Source organism: Prionailurus viverrinus, chromosome C2, assembly GCF_022837055.1.
Source record: "Prionailurus viverrinus isolate Anna chromosome C2, UM_Priviv_1.0, whole genome shotgun sequence".
Taxonomy (NCBI): Eukaryota; Metazoa; Chordata; class Mammalia; order Carnivora; family Felidae; genus Prionailurus; species Prionailurus viverrinus.
The window spans coordinates 54,517,493-54,537,326 of record NC_062569.1 but is presented as its reverse complement, the minus strand read 5'-3'; the positions used below and the strand labels follow the sequence as shown (position 1 = coordinate 54,537,326).

Here is a 19,834-nt window from a genome sequence, read left to right as displayed (position 1 = left end):
ATACGGTTTGAATAGTACCTCAAAAAGTTAGATATAGAGTTACCATATGACCCAGCATTTTCCATTCACTGGTAGATGCCCAAGAGAACTGAAAACACCTGTTCACCCAAAAACTTGCACACAAATGCTTATGGCAGTATTATTTGCCATAGCCAAACGGTGAAAACAATCCAAATGTTCATCAGCTAATGCATGGTTAAATAAAAGGTGGAAATGGTGGTATGACATATCCATACAGTGGAATATTATTTGGCCATGAAGAGGAATGAGGCGTCGATACATGCTACAATATGAATGGACCTTGAAAGTATGATGTTAAGTGAAGGAAGTCAGACCAGAAAGGCCACCCACTGTCGATTCTAATTATATGAAATGTCTGAAATAGGCAAATCAACAGAGATGTCTCAGGCATACTATAGTGGCTGTCAGGAACCCTTGGGGGGTGAGGGAAATGAGAGTGACTACCAGTGGGTACAGATACTCCTTTTTGGTGTGACAAAAATGTTCTGGAATTCTGTATTATGGTTGTACAACTCTGAATGTGTAAGAACCACTGAATTGTACATTGTGAAAGGGTAAATTTTATGTTAATATGAATTATATCTCAATTGAGGGTTGAAAACGGAGTCATTTGTCTTGTAAATATTAAAATTAGCTCCTCCTGCCCCCCCCCCGAGAAAACTGTAACTTGACAGAAAATGGTGTAATGCAACAACAGAAAGATAATTGATAATTCAAATTCGTACAATACTGAAATCTCGTAGTAAGCAACTTTCCTTCAGAAGAGCACTGTGTTTTTGTTTTGTAATTTATTGAAACACTGAATCAAAAATATAAAGTACTGTCTTCCTGTCTTTATGGCCCTAATTTACTATCCAAAATTATCCTTATTTGTTTGTTGACTGTCTTCTACAAGAATGTAAACTCCCTAATCCTGGCTGTCCTAATCACTCCTCTGTTCCTAAATCTGTATCAGACACAACTTGCTCAAAAAGCATAGTTGGTGTGAATGAAAGAATGTATCTTTCATAATAGAACATCTCATTAAATCTTTTGTTGCAGACTGCCGCACTTAGAGCTGTGGGCAACATTGTTACTGGAACTGATGAGCAAACACAAGTAGTTTTGAACTGTGATGCTCTTTCACACTTCCCAGCACTTCTGACACATCCCAAAGAGAAAATTAATAAAGTAAGTATTTTTAAATACTACTTAATAATGTATAAAGTATCAGCAGTTTTCATTTATAAAATTAGGGATTCAGAAGTATCTATAATGATTACTAATATAAACCATCAGCTAGATATCCAGAGAAGATACCATATTTTTCTCTTTATATCATGGATCTTTATGATTTTCTGTATATAAAACCGATAGTAAACAGTGCAGATTTGGCTCTCTTGGAAATGATGAAATAGAGATAATTGGGTGTTGAATGTTGTGTGATTGGAAACTTTTGATATGTAAGTTAAGTAATTAAGCTTAATATTTTATAGATAATAGAGTGTGTGTGTGTGTGCCATTTGTGTGTGTATGTGTGCGTGCACTCATGGAGGCTATTGAAAGGGGGCACTGACTGGTGATGCTGATATTGGAGTGCATCTGAGGCTGTTGTAAAAATACATGGGTTGTTGATTACAACGTTGCCGATGATTATAACCCAAGAACAGCTCACCTAAGTAGCCTAGCACCCTAAAATCTCTAACAGGTTCATCAAACATGGCCCTGTGATCTGATCCAAAAGAGCCTACCTCACACTAGCTAATACTAATAGTTTGTGGAGTAAAACTTGTTTTTTTTATTTTTAACAGAGAAAATGTTTCCCTTTACATTGATAAATATAATAAATTTATTAAGTTTGATAAATTACCATAATTTTTATAATATCCTATGTAGGGTAGGTAGGTAGATATTTTGTGTCTTATTTCATGCTGACTGGTTTTAGTATGTATTTATTATGTATTAACTTGTGAAACACCTGACTACCATCATCTTGGCAAAAGTAGCAGCACTGTAGTGTAAAGGGTAGCACACAAAGATCATTAAGGTGGGCCAATGAAGCAATCAAACATTTGGTGCCACGTTAGCTCTTGAGAGAAATAGCACAGTGAATGACTTACAAATAAGTATACTAAAACAACCCACTCTTTCAGCTTTTGTGTCTCCATCATCATGGATAATTGAGATTTCCCAACTTTGGCGAGCACTCTCGATCACAATAGAATAGAGAATAAAGCACATTATGTGAGGGGGATGCTGAGTCTCATTTACAGTAGTTTCAGAATTTGTATCTGTATTACAGCTCATCAGTTCCTTAGTATTTGTTCAGCCAAGCTTCTTTCGAGTCCTATGTTTGGGAACATTGCTTAAGAATTCTTCAGAAGGGTTAGTTCATTATGACTTGGATCAGGGCCATAAACAATTTGTCCAAAGAAAATATAGGAGGGGATAGAGGAGTTGAGATTCCTAAAATTTTTATTATGGAACTCAGTCCATAATAAAATCATTTGGACATTGTAGCAAACATACTGAATTTAGGTCAGATTCAGATTTTAATTTTTAATGAGAAATATTGACGGAGTCTTGTTCTGCAGGAAGCAGTGTGGTTCCTCTCTAACATAACTGCAGGAAATCAGCAGCAGGTTCAAGCAGTAATTGATGCCAATCTTGTACCAATGATAATACATCTTTTGGATAAGGTAAGAAAATCCTCTTGCATGCATCTGGGTAAGAAGAAAAGGGTTTAAATTTAACAAATACACTCTTCTGTTTGTTTAATTAGAACCTGTACAGCGGCATGAATAGTATAGTTAAGTAGTATTAACATGAAAACTTTGAACCCATTGATTTTTATATATAAAAGACATTTTTTAGGAACCCCTGACCCTTCTTCTGTATCATTCTTTTACCAAAATTACCATCGTCCTGGGATTTATTAAAAACACATTATTATTACTACTGATGATAATGTTCATGGTCATAATTATTACTGATTATAAATGCTTACATATTCTCATCACTCTACATATATTACTTCATTTAATACTGTAGCTCCAAACTATGGTATAGACCAATAAATTTGCCCAAAATCAAACAGCAAGTAAGTGTGCTATTTAATTGGATGCTATATCATCTCTCATACTTACTTTAATGTTTGGGAAAGAGACCACAGTCACAGCATGAGGGTTTTTTTCTGAACACTGATCTGTAATTAAAGAAGATACCTCTGTCTTCTTTCCCTCCATATTTTCTACAAGCTGATAGTAAAGGCTTAGTTTCCTGTAGACTGGTAGATCAGGTTCAGTCTTTTAGGCAAGGCTTAATGCACTACTCTGTATTTCCTAATGATTCACATCAGAAGACACATACTGTTTGTCCTGTATCTCCAGATGTCCTAGATCTCCTGTTCAGATTGATGAGTGAGCTCAGGTGTTCTCAGCCTACTGCAATTGATTGTTATAAACCTATCCACCAATCTTTTGCCTAGGGGTTTTTAGGTAATCAGTCATTGATGATCATTGCATGGATCCCTTATTTTACAAGGAACTGCAAAATGGTGACATTCTAATTCTATCATTCTTTATGTATTACCTGTGATTTTTCAATAAGAAACTATCAGCTATTGGTTTACTCTAAAATATGTTTCATATGAGAAAGACAAGATAAATTCTCATTATCACTCAGTTTTTAGAATAACATGGTTCCCTAACAACGTCAAAAGTTGACTAAGGTGGAGTTTTTAGTGTCCTTAGGAAATTACGAATTTATATTTTGTAGTTATTTTTTTTAACACTCAAATTGTCCCTGACCAATGGGAACCTCTTAAATTTAGTGCCTGTGTCTTTTTTACATCTCCTCAGTAGTTTATGAGAGCTTCCTACCCTTTGAATATGACATTCTCAAGCTTATTTTGTGTATTTTCTGATGTAGACTCTCCAGGATGCCCTTTTAGGTAGCAGATAGTATTTAAGGACCATAGTTCAGGTCCTAAAGATGACCATTGTTATGAAGTTGTCATTGTTTTTAGGCCTGAGTGAACGAAATAGGTGATCAGGGGTGTTTCTTTGTTGTTGTTGATGTTTTTAAGTAGAAGATAGGGGTGCCTGAGTGGTTCAGTCAGTGGAGCATGCGATTCTTGATATGAGGGTTGTGAGTTTAAGCCCTACATTGGGCGTCAAGCCTACTTTAAAAAAAAAAAAAGTAGAAAATATATAGTATTTTTGTGAACATGAGAATTCATAAGAAACGAATCATGAATGAAGGAAAACTATCAGCTGTTACTGGGTATTTAGGGTAAACAATGTTTTTATTTTCTCTTCGATTTTATATTTTTATCTCTTTTATGCTGGAATCTTTATAAAAAGATTGCAATATATATTGAGATATATAAAATTTATCAAAATAACAAAATCACATTGCCACTAACAACATGACTACTCCACTTTTAAGATTTCCTTGACGGTTTTTTGTCTTTAGGATATTTTCCATCAATGATGTACTTAAAAACCTGACTTATTTTGCTTAGCATAATAAACTCTAGTTCCATCTGTGTTCTTGCAAATGGCAAGATCTCATTCTTTTTGATAGCCAAGTAATACTCCATTGTATATATATGCCACATCTTTATCCATTTGTCAAGCACTGGACATTTGTGCTCTTTCCATACTTTGGCTATTGTTGATAGTGCTGCTATAAACACTGGGGTGCATGTGCCCCTTCAAATCGCTATTCTTGTATCCTTTGGATAAATTCCTAGTAGTGCAATTGCTGGGTCGTAGGGTAGTTCTATTTTTAATTTTTTGAGGAATCTCCGTACTGTTTTCCAGAGTGACTGCACCAGTTTGCATTCCCACCAGCAGTGCAAAAGTGTTCCTCTTTATCCACATCCTTGACAACATCTATTGTTTCCTGAGTTGTTAATTTTAGCCATTCTGACAGATGTGAGGCAATATCTCATTGTGGTTCTAATTTGTATTTCCCTGATGATGAGTGATGATGAGCATCTTTTCATGTGTCTTGTTATCTATTTGTATGTTTTTGGAAAATCATCTGTTCATGTTTTTTGCCCATTTCTTCACTGGATTGTTACTTTTCTTTGTTTAGGGTTTTTTTGGTTATATAAAGCAAATGGTTATATAGTTTCCAGGTAAAAAATGTATGCCTTATTTTAAAAGTACATACACAAAGATCTAATTTCCATTTCTTTCACATACTCTTCCTTCCTTTACAGGTAATCATCTTTATTAGTTTTTGGGTTATTCTATTGTTTCTTTTTAAATATCAGCAAATGCTTATGTATTTGCTTATTCCCACCCTTTCTTACACAGCTGGTATTGCTTTTTTTTATTAAAAAATGTGTATCCCAGAGATCATTCCCATAGCATTATATAGAGAGCTTCTTTAATCCTTTTTTATACCTATGTATGATACTCCATTATATGGATGTACTATAATGTGTTCAATCACCTTAACTATTTTATAATATTTGAGATGTTTCTAAGATTAAGGGTTTTTTTTTTTCAGCATTTTACTAGGGAATACTAGAATTACAGATAGACATATAATTAAATTTTGTTGTGTAATATTCATCCCTGTCTGTAAAGATTGTACTGTTTTACACTCCTACCACTGACAGATATTTGGATTTTATCGGTCTGATGTATAAAAATAGATGCCCACTGCAACTTTAATTTTTATTCCTCATATTTACATAAGTTTTTTCTTAATTACAAGCATTTTTCCAGATTGCTAGTCTTTTTTTTTTTTTTTTAACGTTTATTTTTGAGAAAGAGAGAGACAGAGTTTAAGTGGCAGAGGGGCAGAGAAAGAGAGACACAGAATCTGAAGCAGGCTCTAGGCTCTGAGCTGTCAGCGCAGAACCCAATAGGGGCTCAAACTCACAAGTGGCTGGAACTTAGGAACTGCAAGATCATGACCTGAGCCGAAGTCAGACGCATAACCAAATGAGCCACCTGGCTGCCCCGCTAGTCTTCTTTATGTTTAATAACTGGTTATTATTCCATTTAGATTTATTGTAATTAGTTATTTCACTGTTGAGAATTTTAGTGGCTTTTACTTTTTGACTAGTGTGTGCTTCTAATACAATATATATATAGAAAGATACATAGTATTACTTGGTTTTAAATTATTTTCTTGGTAAATTCTCAAAGGTTCTCACCTATGAGAACTTCATATTATTAAGTATTACTAAGTATATTGCTAAATCATATGTATGACTTGTTAAATGATTTTTAAATATATTTTAATGGTGGACATTATCATTTTTAAAACTATGTTTAAAAGGATAATTTAACTTGACATTTATTTGATTAAAGTGAAATGCACATTCCCCTGCTTTTATCATTGACTTCATTTAATCTAATGGAACAGTAAAATCAAGTCAGTTTGTTGCTAGGAGAGACTGCAAAAGGGAGTCTACATTTGTTTAGGGCAAATTGAGTTGAAAAGCTTTTCTTAAATGAAAATGATGGGGGCACCTGGGTGGCTCAGTCACTTAAGCACCCGCCTTTGGCTCAATTCATGATCTCCTGGTTCATGAGTTCAAGCCCCTCATTGGCTCCTCTGCTGTCAGCATTGGAGCCTGCTTTGGATCCTCTGTACCCTTCTCTCTCTGCCCCTCCCCTGCTTGTGCATGTACTCTCTCTCTCTCAGAAATAGACATTAAAACGTTCTTTTAATAGTTATATATGCATATAGAAAGGCTAGAGGAAAACCTGGGGAAATAAACAGTTGAAAATAATTTCAGACAACATTTTTTCCCAATATCCTAAATTGAAGTTTGTATCCTTTGATTTTACAGGGGGATTTTGGCACTCAGAAAGAAGCTGCTTGGGCCATAAGTAACTTAACAATTAGTGGGAGGAAAGATCAAGTAAGTTCAGCTCTTATTTATTTCTCAAAACTGGTAAAAATAAAACAGTACAGATAATTCTAAGATTTAGATTTCAGTTAAATCCTAATTTAAAATAATAGCAAGGTAACAGGCATTCTGTAATTTTTTTCGCCCCATATAAAAGTGTCACCTTGACTTCCTTTAGTTATATTTCATAGATGAGAAGTGTTCTCTTTATACCATCTTAGCCTCTAAGAATTTTCTAATCCATGGTAAGATCAAAGCACATGTAGTCAAGATTTTGGTTTTTTATTTTTAAACAGTATTAGGGAAAAATAGGACTTTTTAGGTTAATAGGGCAGACTGAAACAACTTCACAGATTCTCCTAACAAGTGAACATCAACGATAAAAAGAAAGCAAACAACAAGAAAAATTTATCAGCAGCAGACAAAGCAAGGAAGGCAGGGAACTAACCAAAACCAAAAAGCTGAGACTAGAAATTAGGGAAAGGAATGTGAGGTGCCTAGGTTGTAAAATTTAAAGAGGCACTCATTCTAGAGTTGTGTGGGTGACAGAGGTTAACATTGTGCCAAACTAGAAGAATAAAATGAGTTTTAAAGGTTTCAGATAAATTTTATAGATAGGTAAAAAGGGTGAATTTAGAGCTGATACACAATAAGCTGGTAATTGTCACAAGTGAGCTGTAGACTGGTGGTGAGCAAGGAATCCAGAGCAGAATATAAGTAATAGTACATGGTAATAACAGCATAACAAAATATAAAATGATTGAAAAATATTATGAAAATTGAATTGAACCAATTGAATAGTGAATTGAAGGTGGCTATGAGGGCACTAAATGTTGTAGCACTCTCACATTGAATACTCCAACAACGAACAATTGTAGCTTTAAAAAAATCCAGCCTTTTAACAGATTTCATTATTTCTTAATCTTAAAGGGGAGGAAAGGATCTTTGAAGAAAGTACTCTTTATGGCATATGTTTCATATGAAGCTGAGTGATTCCTTCATTTTCACTTTTTTTCTAAGTTCAAGAAAAGTAAACACTACATTTAAAAGAGAAGGAATCTAATAATAAAACCATCTAACAATAAAGTCATAAGATAGTCTAATGTAGTCTAACATAACCTGAAAGATGAGGTCATGTTTCCTACTCAAAATTTTAAAGTCAAAATTATTTCAGTGAGATCATTTGGTACACAAAGTTCACTTATTATGTCATGGTGTTTTTATTCTTCAGGTGGCCTATCTAATCCAACAAAATGTTATTCCACCTTTTTGCAACTTGCTGACTGTAAAAGATGCACAAGTTGTGCAAGTAGTACTTGATGGACTAAGTAATATATTAAAAATGGCCGAAGATGAGGCAGAAACCATAGCCAATCTTATAGAAGAATGTGGAGGTAAGTTATAGGCTATTATTTCACATTTTAATGTTCTTTTTGTAACTACTTTTATTTTCTGACTAATGTAGCACTTCTGTATTTTTCTCAGATAATCAAGTAACAGAATAAAGTAAATACTATATTCTATATGTACAGTCCTGCTCAGCTTCTTGCATATGCTTAGGTAATTGAATTGCTGCCATGCATTGAACAGGCACTGTGCTAAGGTACTGGGAAAACAGTGGTAAACAAGACACAGCCCTTGCCCTCAAGGCATGTAGTCTAGTCATGGAGATAAATATGAACTGATTTAATGTGCTAATTACCCTAATAGAAATGTACAACAAAATGAAATACCCTATCCATCCTGGAAGAAGCAGGAAGTGACACCTGAGCTGGATTTTGAGAGATGAATAAGGATTAATAAAGTAAAAAGGGATGAAAGGTGTTCCAGGCAGAGATAACACCATGAGCAAAGTCTGAGGTGAGACCTAGCATTCAGCAAATAATAAGTAGTTCACTGTTGCTGAATCACAAAGTACGGGGTAGATGGCTGCTTAAAGATGAGGCTGTAGATACAGCCAATCACCAGGCGTCTGCAGTCTTACAGAAGCTCTGTAGCACAGCACATTCTTTATTCTATAGGTCAGTGGTTCCCAAACGTGACTGTGTGCCAGAGCCACCCAGAAGGTAAACAGCATGTCTTAGCTTTCAACTCTTAGAATTGCCATTTAGATAGAACATGGAAGTCTCAAGTGTAGCCGTGGAACAAAATGTAAATGTTACCAACGTGGATGAGCATAAAAGGAAAGGGATTTCTGACAAGTGGAGAAGTAAATGAAAGGAGAAGTAACTATAAGAGTAGGAGAACCAAATCTTCAGTTTGCTTGGTGTGGAGTTCAGAGGCTTGAAAGTCAATTTAATAAGAAAAGCATGTTTAAAGTTACTAACGTGACAATTAGAGCAACAGAAAAATAATGCCTAACTATCAAGTTAGAAACGGAAGAGGGAGAATAGTGTTAGGGAACCTAATTAGGAAGTTGAGTACCAGAAAAATTAAACATAGTTAAAAATTTTTTTACTACTTTTTTTTTACCATGTAAACATTGTAATTATTAAAAGTTGTATTTTTATATATTAAAATTAAAATGTAGATCAGAACCTTGCCTCCATCACTAGACTTAAGGCCAGGAATCTGTATTTTTAAGCTTCTCCATTGGATTCTGCCCCAGGGTATTACAAGCCATTGAAAGATTTTACCTGGGGGATTGGTACATTTAAATAGAGCATGGATAGCAGGGAGATTGGGACCTTTGGAGACAAGAGGCAGGAAGCCAGTTAGGAAAGTATACAGCGGTTGGGCCATAATAAATGATGACATCAAGAAATGGATAGACTTTGAGGTTTTGAGATTTGATGATAGAGTATGGAGGGAAAGGGGTACTTGGGCTTTCCCTCAGATTTCACATTGTTTGTTATCACCAAGTAAGAATACAGTAGATCGAACAATTCAATTGAGGAGAGGCAAATAACAAATTGTGTTTTGGACATTTTAAGTTTCAAGTACCCATGAAACGTCTGGTGGAATTATCATACAGGTGTTTTAATTCTATGCATCTAAAGCTCAGAAAAGAAATGAAGTTGTAGATTTGCAGGTCCTCACCTATCTTAGTAGCTAAATTTTTTTCAGATTTTATTTATTTTTTAAGCTTTTATACATAAGCAATCCCCATACTCAACATGAGGCTTGAACCCACAACCCTGGGGTCAAGAGTCACATGCTGTACTGACTGAGCTAGCCAGGCCTCCTAGCTAAATTCTTTTCACTTGGAAGTGCAGGCCCACAAGGTGTGTGTAGAGTGAGAAATGAGCCCGTAACAATTTCTCCCTTGTAAGCATTAAAGGAAGAACACTCATGAAAGGGCAATTTCACTTTATTTCAGAAGCCTTAAAATTATTACTCCTGTCAAACAAAACAAGATCCAATTTGCATATCACTTTTTATATATTCTTTTCTGCCTGTGATTTAAAAAACTCATTAATGTTTATAGGGAAGATTCTCCTTAAATACTGTAGTTCATCTTGATCATTTTTCTATAATGGTTAACAGATGTCTTAACATTCATATTTATTAATCACCAGTATTTTCATTGTTTTTATACATGGTCATTATAAAAACTTGACAGAGGCTAGAAAGTAGAGAGAATCTGCTTTTAACTTGTAACAAACAAAAGCAGTCCATGTTGTTATTCCTTATAAACATTGGTTATGTAGTATTCTGAATAGAGGTGCCCCTTTGCTTGCTTAAACATTTACATGCGTTTAAACACTCAAGTTGTTAACTTTTTAAGATAAATATGCTGCATCTTTGTGCATAAAACCTTTTTATTTTTAAGATTCACCTTTAGAATAGATTCCTTAAAAATCACAGATTTGCAATCCAAAAGTTGAGATTATGTGGTCCCAAGAGTAATGTAATTTTTTGTTGTTGTTGTTACTGAATTTTAAATATTACCGTTGTTTCACTTCATAAAATTTCTTTCAGGACTGGAGAAAATTGAACAGCTTCAAAATCATGAAAATGAAGACATCTACAAGTTGGCCTATGAGATCATTGACCAGTTCTTCTCTTCAGATGATGTATTTAATAATTTTATAGTTTTCTTAGTTTTATGTATAAACATAAATCTAGAAATATAGTAAGGTCATACATGTGTATATTTTTTTGGAATGGAATTAAGTATGTAGTAGTAAGGTCACCTCCAGAAACATAAATATTTTAGTATTTTGAAGTCCCTCAGGGGCGCCTGGGTGGCTCAGTCGGTTGAGCGTCCGACTTCGGCTCAGGTCATGAACTTGGGGTTCGTGGGTTTGAGCCCGCATTGGGCTCTGTGCTGACAGCATAGACTCTGGAGCCTGCTTCAAATTCTGTGTCTCCCTCTCTCTCTGCTCCTCCCCCACTCATGCTCTGTCTCTCTCTCCTTCAAGAAAAAAAATAAAGAAAAATAAAAATTTTTTAAGTCCCTCAGGGCATTAAAATGTAGTACTAGTTCTAAGGGCAAAAAAAGATAAGGAATTTTTATTTATTTTTTTACAAACTTACTGACATTAATAGTTAAAAATAGAATGAAATGTTCTTATTTTGCAGTGATGCTGAAAGGTTTGCTTGTAAAGTATCTTTGTTGTTTTTTTTTTAATCTAATAACTGGAAGTTTGTACCTTTTAACTACCTTCCTCCACTTTTTTCTTCCTCCTCCCCCCACCTATGGTAACCACAAGTTTGATCTTTCCTATGAGCTTGTTTTTTGTTTTGTTAGATTCCACATATAAGTTAGAGCATACGGTATTTGTCTTTCACTGTCTGATTTATTTAACTTAGCATTAAATTCCCTCAGTGTTGATACATGTTGCTGCAAATAGCAGGGTTTCCTTTTAGTCTGAATAATACTTTGTTGTGTATATATACCACATTTTCTTTTTCCCGTCATCTGTTGATGGACATTTAGATTATTTCCATGCCTTGGCTGTTGTAGATAATGTGCTATGAACATGGGGGTGGAGATGTCTTTTTGAGTTAGTGTTTTTGTTTTCTTTGAATATATTCCTAGAAGTGGAATTGCTGAATCATATGGTAGTTTTATTTTTAATTTTGGGGGGAGGGAATCCTCCATATTGTTTTCCATAGTGGCTGTACCAGTTTACAGTCCCACCAACAATGCACAAGGTTTCCCTTTTTCCATATCCACACCAGCATTTGTTAACTCTTGTCTTTTTTGTGATGGCTATTTTAACGTCTGTGAGGTAATATCTCATTGTGGTTTTAATTTGCATTACCCTAATTACGGTGATATTGAGCATCTTTTCATGTATGTGTGTACCTTTTATATTTCTTTTGGAGAAATGTCTGCTCAGGTCTTTTGCCCATTTTTTAATTGGGTTGTCTTTTTGCTATTGAGTTATGATAAGGATTTTTTTTTTTTTAACACTGAACAAGTCAGAATTTATTTTCACTTGACATCCTTATAGTTAATAGCATAACATGTTTGTAAACAAAGCAGTGACACTAGTATATTCTATAATGTTTATGACAGGAATTAGTTAACCCATACTTAAAGATATTGTCACTATTATTTTGAGTAGGTGACCAAAAATAAATATGAGGATAGATAAAATGGAAACAATAAATCATTAAGAAAGTTAAGTTACTGTATAATGTAAGGTGTAGTATACAAAAGTATCTTCATTTTGTCAGTATGTGGTAGTTGAAATTAAAGTATTAACTTATTTTCAGTATTGCCTCTTTGGAAAAATAAACCTAAAAGCAGTTATTCCTTTAAAAATTTTAATTAGGAGCACCTGAGTGGCTCAGTCGGTTAGGCATCTGACTTCGGCCTAGATCATGATCCCGCACTTCATGGGTTCCAGCCCCATGTCGAGCTCTGTGCTGACAGCTTGGAGCCTGGAGCCTGCTTCAGATTCTGTGTCTCCCTCTCTCTGCCCCTCCCCTGCTTGCACTCTGTCTCTCTGTCTCCCAAAAATAAATAAATATTAAAAATAATAAATTAAAAAAATAAATAAAATTTTTAAGAAAAGAAAATTTTAATTAGATACAGCCACCAGTGGATTTTTTTTTGATGATTCTCAACTTTTCAAAGAATAAGTCATAATACCCCCAACCTTTCCACATTATCAAAAAAAAAAAAAAATTCAGTGTTAATGAAACATTTTGTTAAGTATATATGGTTTGAACATTAACCTGACAAAAACAATACTGGAAAAAAAATTTATAGACTGTTTACCTACAGATGATCAAGCTAAGTTCTGTTTAGAATGTAATGCCATTTAAATAAATCAGAACTAAAATCCAGAAAAACATACTCTCTTAAGGGTATCTTGTATCACATGTCTTAGAATTGGATTTTTGGAAGTCCTAATTTGCAAATAGATACACACAAGACCTTATGATTTCTAATACCTCAACATGAAGTTATTTGTTACTCTCTTACATTGTGAAAAGAATAATTCAAATCAAATGCGTATTTATAGGAACTGCGCTGTAAATCAGTGATTTTGTGGTATTTCAAAAAAGAACCTTTAGCTATAGAGCATATAGAATATTATTTATTCATTATAGCATAGCTATTATTTTACTGTTTTAAGCCCAAAGGTCATTTGTCTCCAATTGCTAGTAGAAAAGTATCTAAAGATTACATTTACTCTGCAAAAGTCACAGCATTAATTTCTCTTTTTTTAATTTTTTATTTAATGTTTGTTTATTTTTGAGACAGAAGCAGAGAGACAGAGCGTGAGTAGGGGGAGGGCAGAGAGAGAGGGAGACACAGAATGCGAAGCAGGCTCCAGGCTCACAAACTGTGAGATCATGACCTGAGCCGAAGTTGGACACTTAACTGAACCATCCAGGTTCCCCTAATTTTTTTAATTAAGTCATCAACTTTTATCTATTTGCCCAGGTAAAAAAACTATACATCTCAGTTTGAGATATAAAAGACCATCTCTAATTTCTTATATTTCACTCTTTTGGAAGATACCTATCTTGCATATTCTCTTAAGTTCCCTCTCATTTTGATGTCCCTTAAGAAAAAGTCTTTACAAAATATTCACTTTCTTTTCCTTTTTTTTTATTTTTTTAAGTTTATTTATCTTGAGAGAGAGTGTGTGTGCAGGGGAGGGGCAGAGAGAGAATTCCAAGCAGGTTTTGATCCCACGAACCGTGAGATCATGACCTGAGCCGAAATCAAGAGTTGGGCGCTCAACTGACTGAGCCACCCAGACACCCCAGAATGTTTCAGCTTTCTAAAGAGATGGTAGGACAGTGTTCACTCTCCTCATCTTTCTCATACTTTTTTTTATGGGAAATGAGAATATTTCTATAATGCTATTTATATAGCCTTTAAAACTAATTATCACTTGCTTTTTCTCTTTTCCTTTAGATTGATGAAGATCCTAGCCTTGTTCCAGAGGCAATACAAGGTGGAACATTTGGTTTCAATTCATCTGCCAATGTACCAACAGAAGGGTTCCAGTTTTAGAAAGATGTTGTGGAAGTTAGGTACAATGCAGCACTGAGATATATATATATATATACATATATATAAAAAGGTTTGATCCATCAAGCTTGGCTCATGGGATCTGCTGCTGCATTAAATCGGGAAAGAAAATGTGAAGATTTCATTTGGAATCACAGAAAATGCCCAAATGAGGTCAAGATGGCGAGTGGGTGCGAGTGAGAATGAGTGGCAAAATGTAACGAAAACTTTACATGAATGCTTATTTAGGTTGTTCAAAGTAAAAAGGGCTACAGGTCACAGATCTTCCGTGCCTGAGAAGGAACATTGACTTACTCTGTATCAATTGAGGGGAAAGTGCAGTACTGTCATCTTCAAGCCTTGTAAGCATAAAAGAGGATATGATGCCCATATAAGTCAAAGGAAAACGAGCCCAGGCCTTGCTATGAAGCAATGTGTGAATGGACAATGTTGAATGAATGTCTGGCTCAGTGATAGGGAGTCAGGTTCATCTTTCAAATCTAGGGCTCTTCACTCATGAAGCAGACTCCTAGTCCTGGAGTGACTGTGTACGAGAGTATGGTTGTGGTGCTGTATGTGAACGCATGCAAGCTTGATTCGCCTTCAGGGGGCTGATAACAAACCTAGTAAATCATCAAAGTGAGATCATAAGTGTTAATGTACACTGGACATGAAAACAAAGACCGGTTTAGCAGCAGACATTGGTTTACTCTGCAGCCTGTGTTTTCTATTCCCCCTCTTCCCTTTTCCCACCTACCCTCCTTTTTTTTTCTTTTTAGTTTTTATTTACTTTACCTAGTATGGCTTTTTAGTTGCTTCTCAAGTCAGAAAACTTTTCAGGAAGGTTTCCCTGTGCATTTGCACCAGATGAATGTTTGATGCTATGAAAAGCTTTCCATATCATCAAAACTAATTTGTGTAGATTTTTGCATGAAAAAAATCATAAATTTCCCTCAAAATAGACTGTGTTGCAGTACACAAGTTACCATAATAGTATAAAACAGTAAAATGTGCTTTAAAAAGCCATCCTTTTCATTTTCAGAGACAACATAAAGATCTTTGCATGAGGTAAATCTACAGCATAGTTCATTTTTAGATTTTGTTGAGTCTTGTAAAGAAGAAGAAGAAAAAAGTTTCAGTTGTGGTAGAATACCGTGCTGTGTTTAAATGTTACTTGTTTTCAAACTTTGTTTTCTATGAAAATGATATGGAAACTTCTAAAATGGAATTTGGTGCATATGTACTGCTGAATAAAGACCGATGAAGAGGTTTGAGTAGATGTACAAATCAAGTAATGGTTTGAACACCTTTAATAATATGCCTAATCTGTTCAATTGTTTTAGAATCTTTTTATCTTAGATGTAGGCAGCCATGAACAATCTATTTTGAGCCACTTTAGGGAGAAAACTTTGTATTTTTAAAACTTGCATAAAAGTTATGCAAGTGGTTTTTATAAATTGGAATAATACCTCAGTTTTGAGGTTATGCACACTAAATTAAATGTGACATAAATTAATTTGTACAAAAAGAACTCTTTATAAGGTGGCTCATTGTAGGAAATCCTGTGCCTTCCCCTTTGAGCACAAGTGTTGCATGAACAACAGTTTGCTATAAGAAACATACCAGATTAGCCACCATTAGCATCTATATCTACTTTGTGTTTAAAAATCAACTGGTAATTCTGAAACACTGTAGAATGGATAAAAATTATTTTGTGATCATAACTCTTTGTTGAACTAGAGTATTTTTGCAGCATTCCTTGTCATCAGAAACATGGTTAAAGTTTAAAACTAGAAGCAGCAGAAAACTAGCTTGTAAAATTTATCCAAGTAGAATGCAGGCTAGGCTGTCTTGGGGAAATAAACATTAAAACTTAAAGCAATGTTTTACATGGGGTGTGTGTGTGTGCTGTTTGGATTTTTTATATTACATATATATTAATGTAAAGTTAAGAGTATAACTGATTGGCTTGTTTTAGATTGTCCGTAAGCTTTTGACCTAGAACCAGAATAACAGAAGAAATGTCTTTTAGTACAGACTTAGTAATATTCTAACCCGCTGGATTTGTTCAGGTGACACTATCTTTGCTTCTGCTGTCCAACCCAAGATTTTGACCTTTCTTCATTCTTCCAGCAAAATGGACTGAGAAAGACAGCTTGAACTATATTTTACATAATACTCTTAACTTCAACACATGGCTCCAAATGGCAGATTACATACAAAGCTTGTTTTTTACAGAAGGCTTAAATTAACAAAAGGTGAACATAACGGTATTGTGTATCATCCATGTTTCTTAGTAAGCAAAAATCTGGCTCAGAGTAAGCCAGTAAAGTTATAAGAAGCCAAATGATTTTATAAAATAGTTATTTCTATAATACCTCCTAGTTGTGGATGATATCAACATCTGAATACAAGGGCTACCTGATGACCTAAATATTTCATTTCTACCTGTGGTCTCATATAGGACATTGATTTTCTAATAGAATTCTTGGAAGGATTTTTCAGGGTCTGAAATTTGTTTCAGCACAGTTAACAGTTCACCACAGTTTATGAATTTAAACACAACTCTTTGGGGCGCCTGGGTGGCTCAGTTGGTTAAGCATCTAACTTTGGCTCAGGTCATCATCTCACGGTTCATGAGTTCAAGCCCCTCATCAGGCTCTCAGCTGTCATCACAGAGCCTGCTTTAGCTCCTCTGTCCCCCTTTCTCTCTGCCTCTCCCCTGCTTGCGCTCTCAAAAATAAATAAACATTAAAAAAAAAGTAAACACAACTCTTTGTTTTATTCTCTACTGATAAAGAAACTGATTCCTTTTTAACATAGAGCATTATTTATGGTGAGGGGAAAAAATGGACTAATGGACTAAGCCCTAATGTTCTTGACTTTTCACATCTTAAACTGCCTTTTGGAGCATTGAGCCCATCTCATAAAATAAGAATATTCTATTACAGAAGTGTGAGTAGCCCTAGTCTAAAATATATCTTTAAAGATATTTTTTCCTTTCTGTTTTGTGTTCTGATGGAATTAGTACTTTCCACATTACTCTGACCCAAAACCAGACATTTTGTATAACTAAAATTATTGACTAATGATTAAAAATACTGTGGAAGACCTTTTAACTTTTAGTTTAGGCTTACCTGGTAACTGCATTTCATAGGTTTTTTGTTTCTTTAAAGGTATCCTTGCATTGTAAAATGATGGGGTTAATTGTAACATCAATGTAATTTGTGGAACACCCTATTTGCATTCTCCATTGCCTCATTTCCCTCAAGAAAAAGGGGAAATTAAGCTTTGTATTTTAAGAGAAGTGATATATATTCTGTTGCTCTATAACAAATTATTACACATTTCTGGCTTCAACCAACATGTATTTATTATTTCACAGTTTCCACACGCCAAGAGCCCAGGTACAGCTTAGCTAGATCCTGTGCTCAAGGCTTTACGAGGCTGCAAAGTGTCAGCCAGAGCCACAGCCTCAAGGTTGGGGGTCCTGTTCCATGCTTATATGGCAGAATCCATTTCATTTCAGCTGTAGAACTCAGCAGCTTGCTACTTCAAGGTCTGCAGGAGAATCTGATTTCAGAGCAGGCCCTAACCCCCCTTTTAGAGGGTTCACCTGATTAAGTCAGGCTCATCCGGGGTAATCTCCCTTTTGATCTCAGAGCCAAACTGATTAATACCTAAGTTACACCTGCAAAATCCCTTCCCTTTTGCTCTATGCCGCAACCTATAACATCCATCATACTCACAGATTCTGCCCCACTTGAAGGAAGGTGATTATAAAGTATGTGCACCAGGGAATCTTGGGAGCCGCCTTAGAGTTCTGCCTACCACAAAGGACTATCAGTCTTTAGACCCTGGAACAATTTGGAAGTGATCCCCCTAATATATTGCAAGTTTGGTTTGGGACCACCTATTGGAATTGAATGAAAACTCTGGACCAGCTTACTCCCAAATGCAGAAGCTAACAGCTTTTTAGGGAATCTGTAGGAGTCCATGAATTTCAGAGTATAAATGAATGATCTTAGTGCGCACCCCCCCCCCCCATTTTAAATGATTGCCAAGAGTCCCACAGCTACCAAGGGCTAGATGAAAGCTTTATCTCAATTCCCTTGTCATTGGAAGCTGCACTTCAGCTATTGTTCTAAGTTCATTTAAATTTGTAAACCAATGCATAAAATGATGCAGCCTTTTCTAACTTTTGAGGAATGTAACACTTGTAAAAGCTTGAGTATGAATTTTGAAATTATTTTGAGTTTTCAAAACAATTTTCCATTGTAGATATTAAGGAGGTGAACTAGAAACAGGCCAACCTAGCTTGAATCAGAGGCAGTCACAAGTAACTTTTGAGGTTTGGTGAATTACTCACCTAAGTATAAAAGTTAACATCATAAGTATAAAGGTTGAATTGACTATTTTGAAGGTCAGGGAATCTGGTAAGTTTTTGTACCTCTTCTTGATTATTTTACTAATTGGCAAAATCCATTAAATATGAGCCAGTAATTTAATACTGACTAGGAAAGAAAAATTTGCCCAGATGTTTGTTTCAGTATTCCCAAACTAGCAAATCCATACTTAGCCAACTTGATATTTTGAACATTTAAAGGAGAAAACTTCCTTTTAATAAGCACATTGGGCCACCTAACTGGCTCAGTTGGTGGAGTACAGCTCTTGATCTTAAGGTCATGAGTTCAGGCCCCACATTGGGTGTAGAGATTACTCTTAGCAATAAAAGAGGGGTGCCTGGGTGGTTCAGTCGGTTGAGTGTCTGACTTCTGCTCAGGTCATGGGTTTGAACCCTGCATCTGGCTCTGTGCTGACAGCTCAGAACCTGGAGCCTCTTTCAGATTCTGTCTCCCTCTGTCTCTCAAGAATAAATAAACATTAAGAATTTTTTTTTTTACATAAAAGACCCATACTTTAAAAAATTTAAAAGTTTACCTACAAACCTTTTTTAAAACACATTAGTAAAATGTTTTTTAATATAAGTACAGTAAAATTATGTTTAGATGCCTTTAAGCAAAATTAAGGTGCACGTTGACAGCCTTAAAATCCAAATTCCTAAATTGAAGGAAGATGAAAAAAAGATTTGTCAAGTCTGTTTTCCAGTGTGACAAGAAGCAACTGTGGGCTGACTATCGTGTCAAGTATCAACAATGACAGAGAAGATAGATTTAGTATTTTTTCCCTAAGACCTAACCTAGCATTTCCATTAATTTTTAATACTCCCTTTAAATTCCGGCCCCTTAGGTGACAATTTTGGTTCAGAATGTCCATGTTAAGTTGTACTGTTTATAAAACTGACAGCTGCTAACTTGTGAATAAGGGCAGCAGAATGTGAAAATTACTGCCCTACAAATTCTGATCTGCCTCTCACCAGAGGACTGCACTAGTCCCTTATCATTGCTTGTATTTTTACCCCAGTTTCTCCCTTCTCTCCATGAATTTTTTATTCTTCAGTTCTAAATATGGTCCTTATTCCGGTTATTTAGCTTTTCCAGACTATCAATTCTTCCAGTTTTATTCTTCAT

The 19,834-nt window shown here is 35.1% G+C and overlaps 1 protein-coding gene and 1 non-coding gene across 4 annotated transcripts in view; both read left to right on the top strand.

Annotated features, from left to right (window-relative positions):
• KPNA4 (karyopherin subunit alpha 4) overlaps positions 1–16,192 on the top strand; it is a 67,962-nt gene extending 51,770 nt beyond the window's left edge. For all 3 annotated transcript variants that reach the window (XM_047875446.1, XM_047875445.1, XM_047875447.1), the window contains 6 exons: positions 1,063–1,191; positions 2,595–2,699; positions 6,821–6,892; positions 8,112–8,274; positions 10,802–10,896; positions 14,208–16,192. In XM_047875446.1, coding sequence (XP_047731402.1) covers positions 1,063–1,191; positions 2,595–2,699; positions 6,821–6,892; positions 8,112–8,274; positions 10,802–10,896; positions 14,208–14,306 — 663 coding nt within the window. In that variant the 3' untranslated portion in view covers positions 14,307–16,192. The remainder of the gene's footprint in view (positions 1–1,062; positions 1,192–2,594; positions 2,700–6,820; positions 6,893–8,111; positions 8,275–10,801; positions 10,897–14,207) is intronic.
• LOC125175904 (small Cajal body-specific RNA 7) lies at positions 1,402–1,741 on the top strand. The gene has a single exon (XR_007156063.1). It is a non-coding gene; the product is annotated as a small Cajal body-specific RNA 7 (non-coding RNA).
• Positions 16,193–19,834: the final 3,642 nt, after the last annotated feature.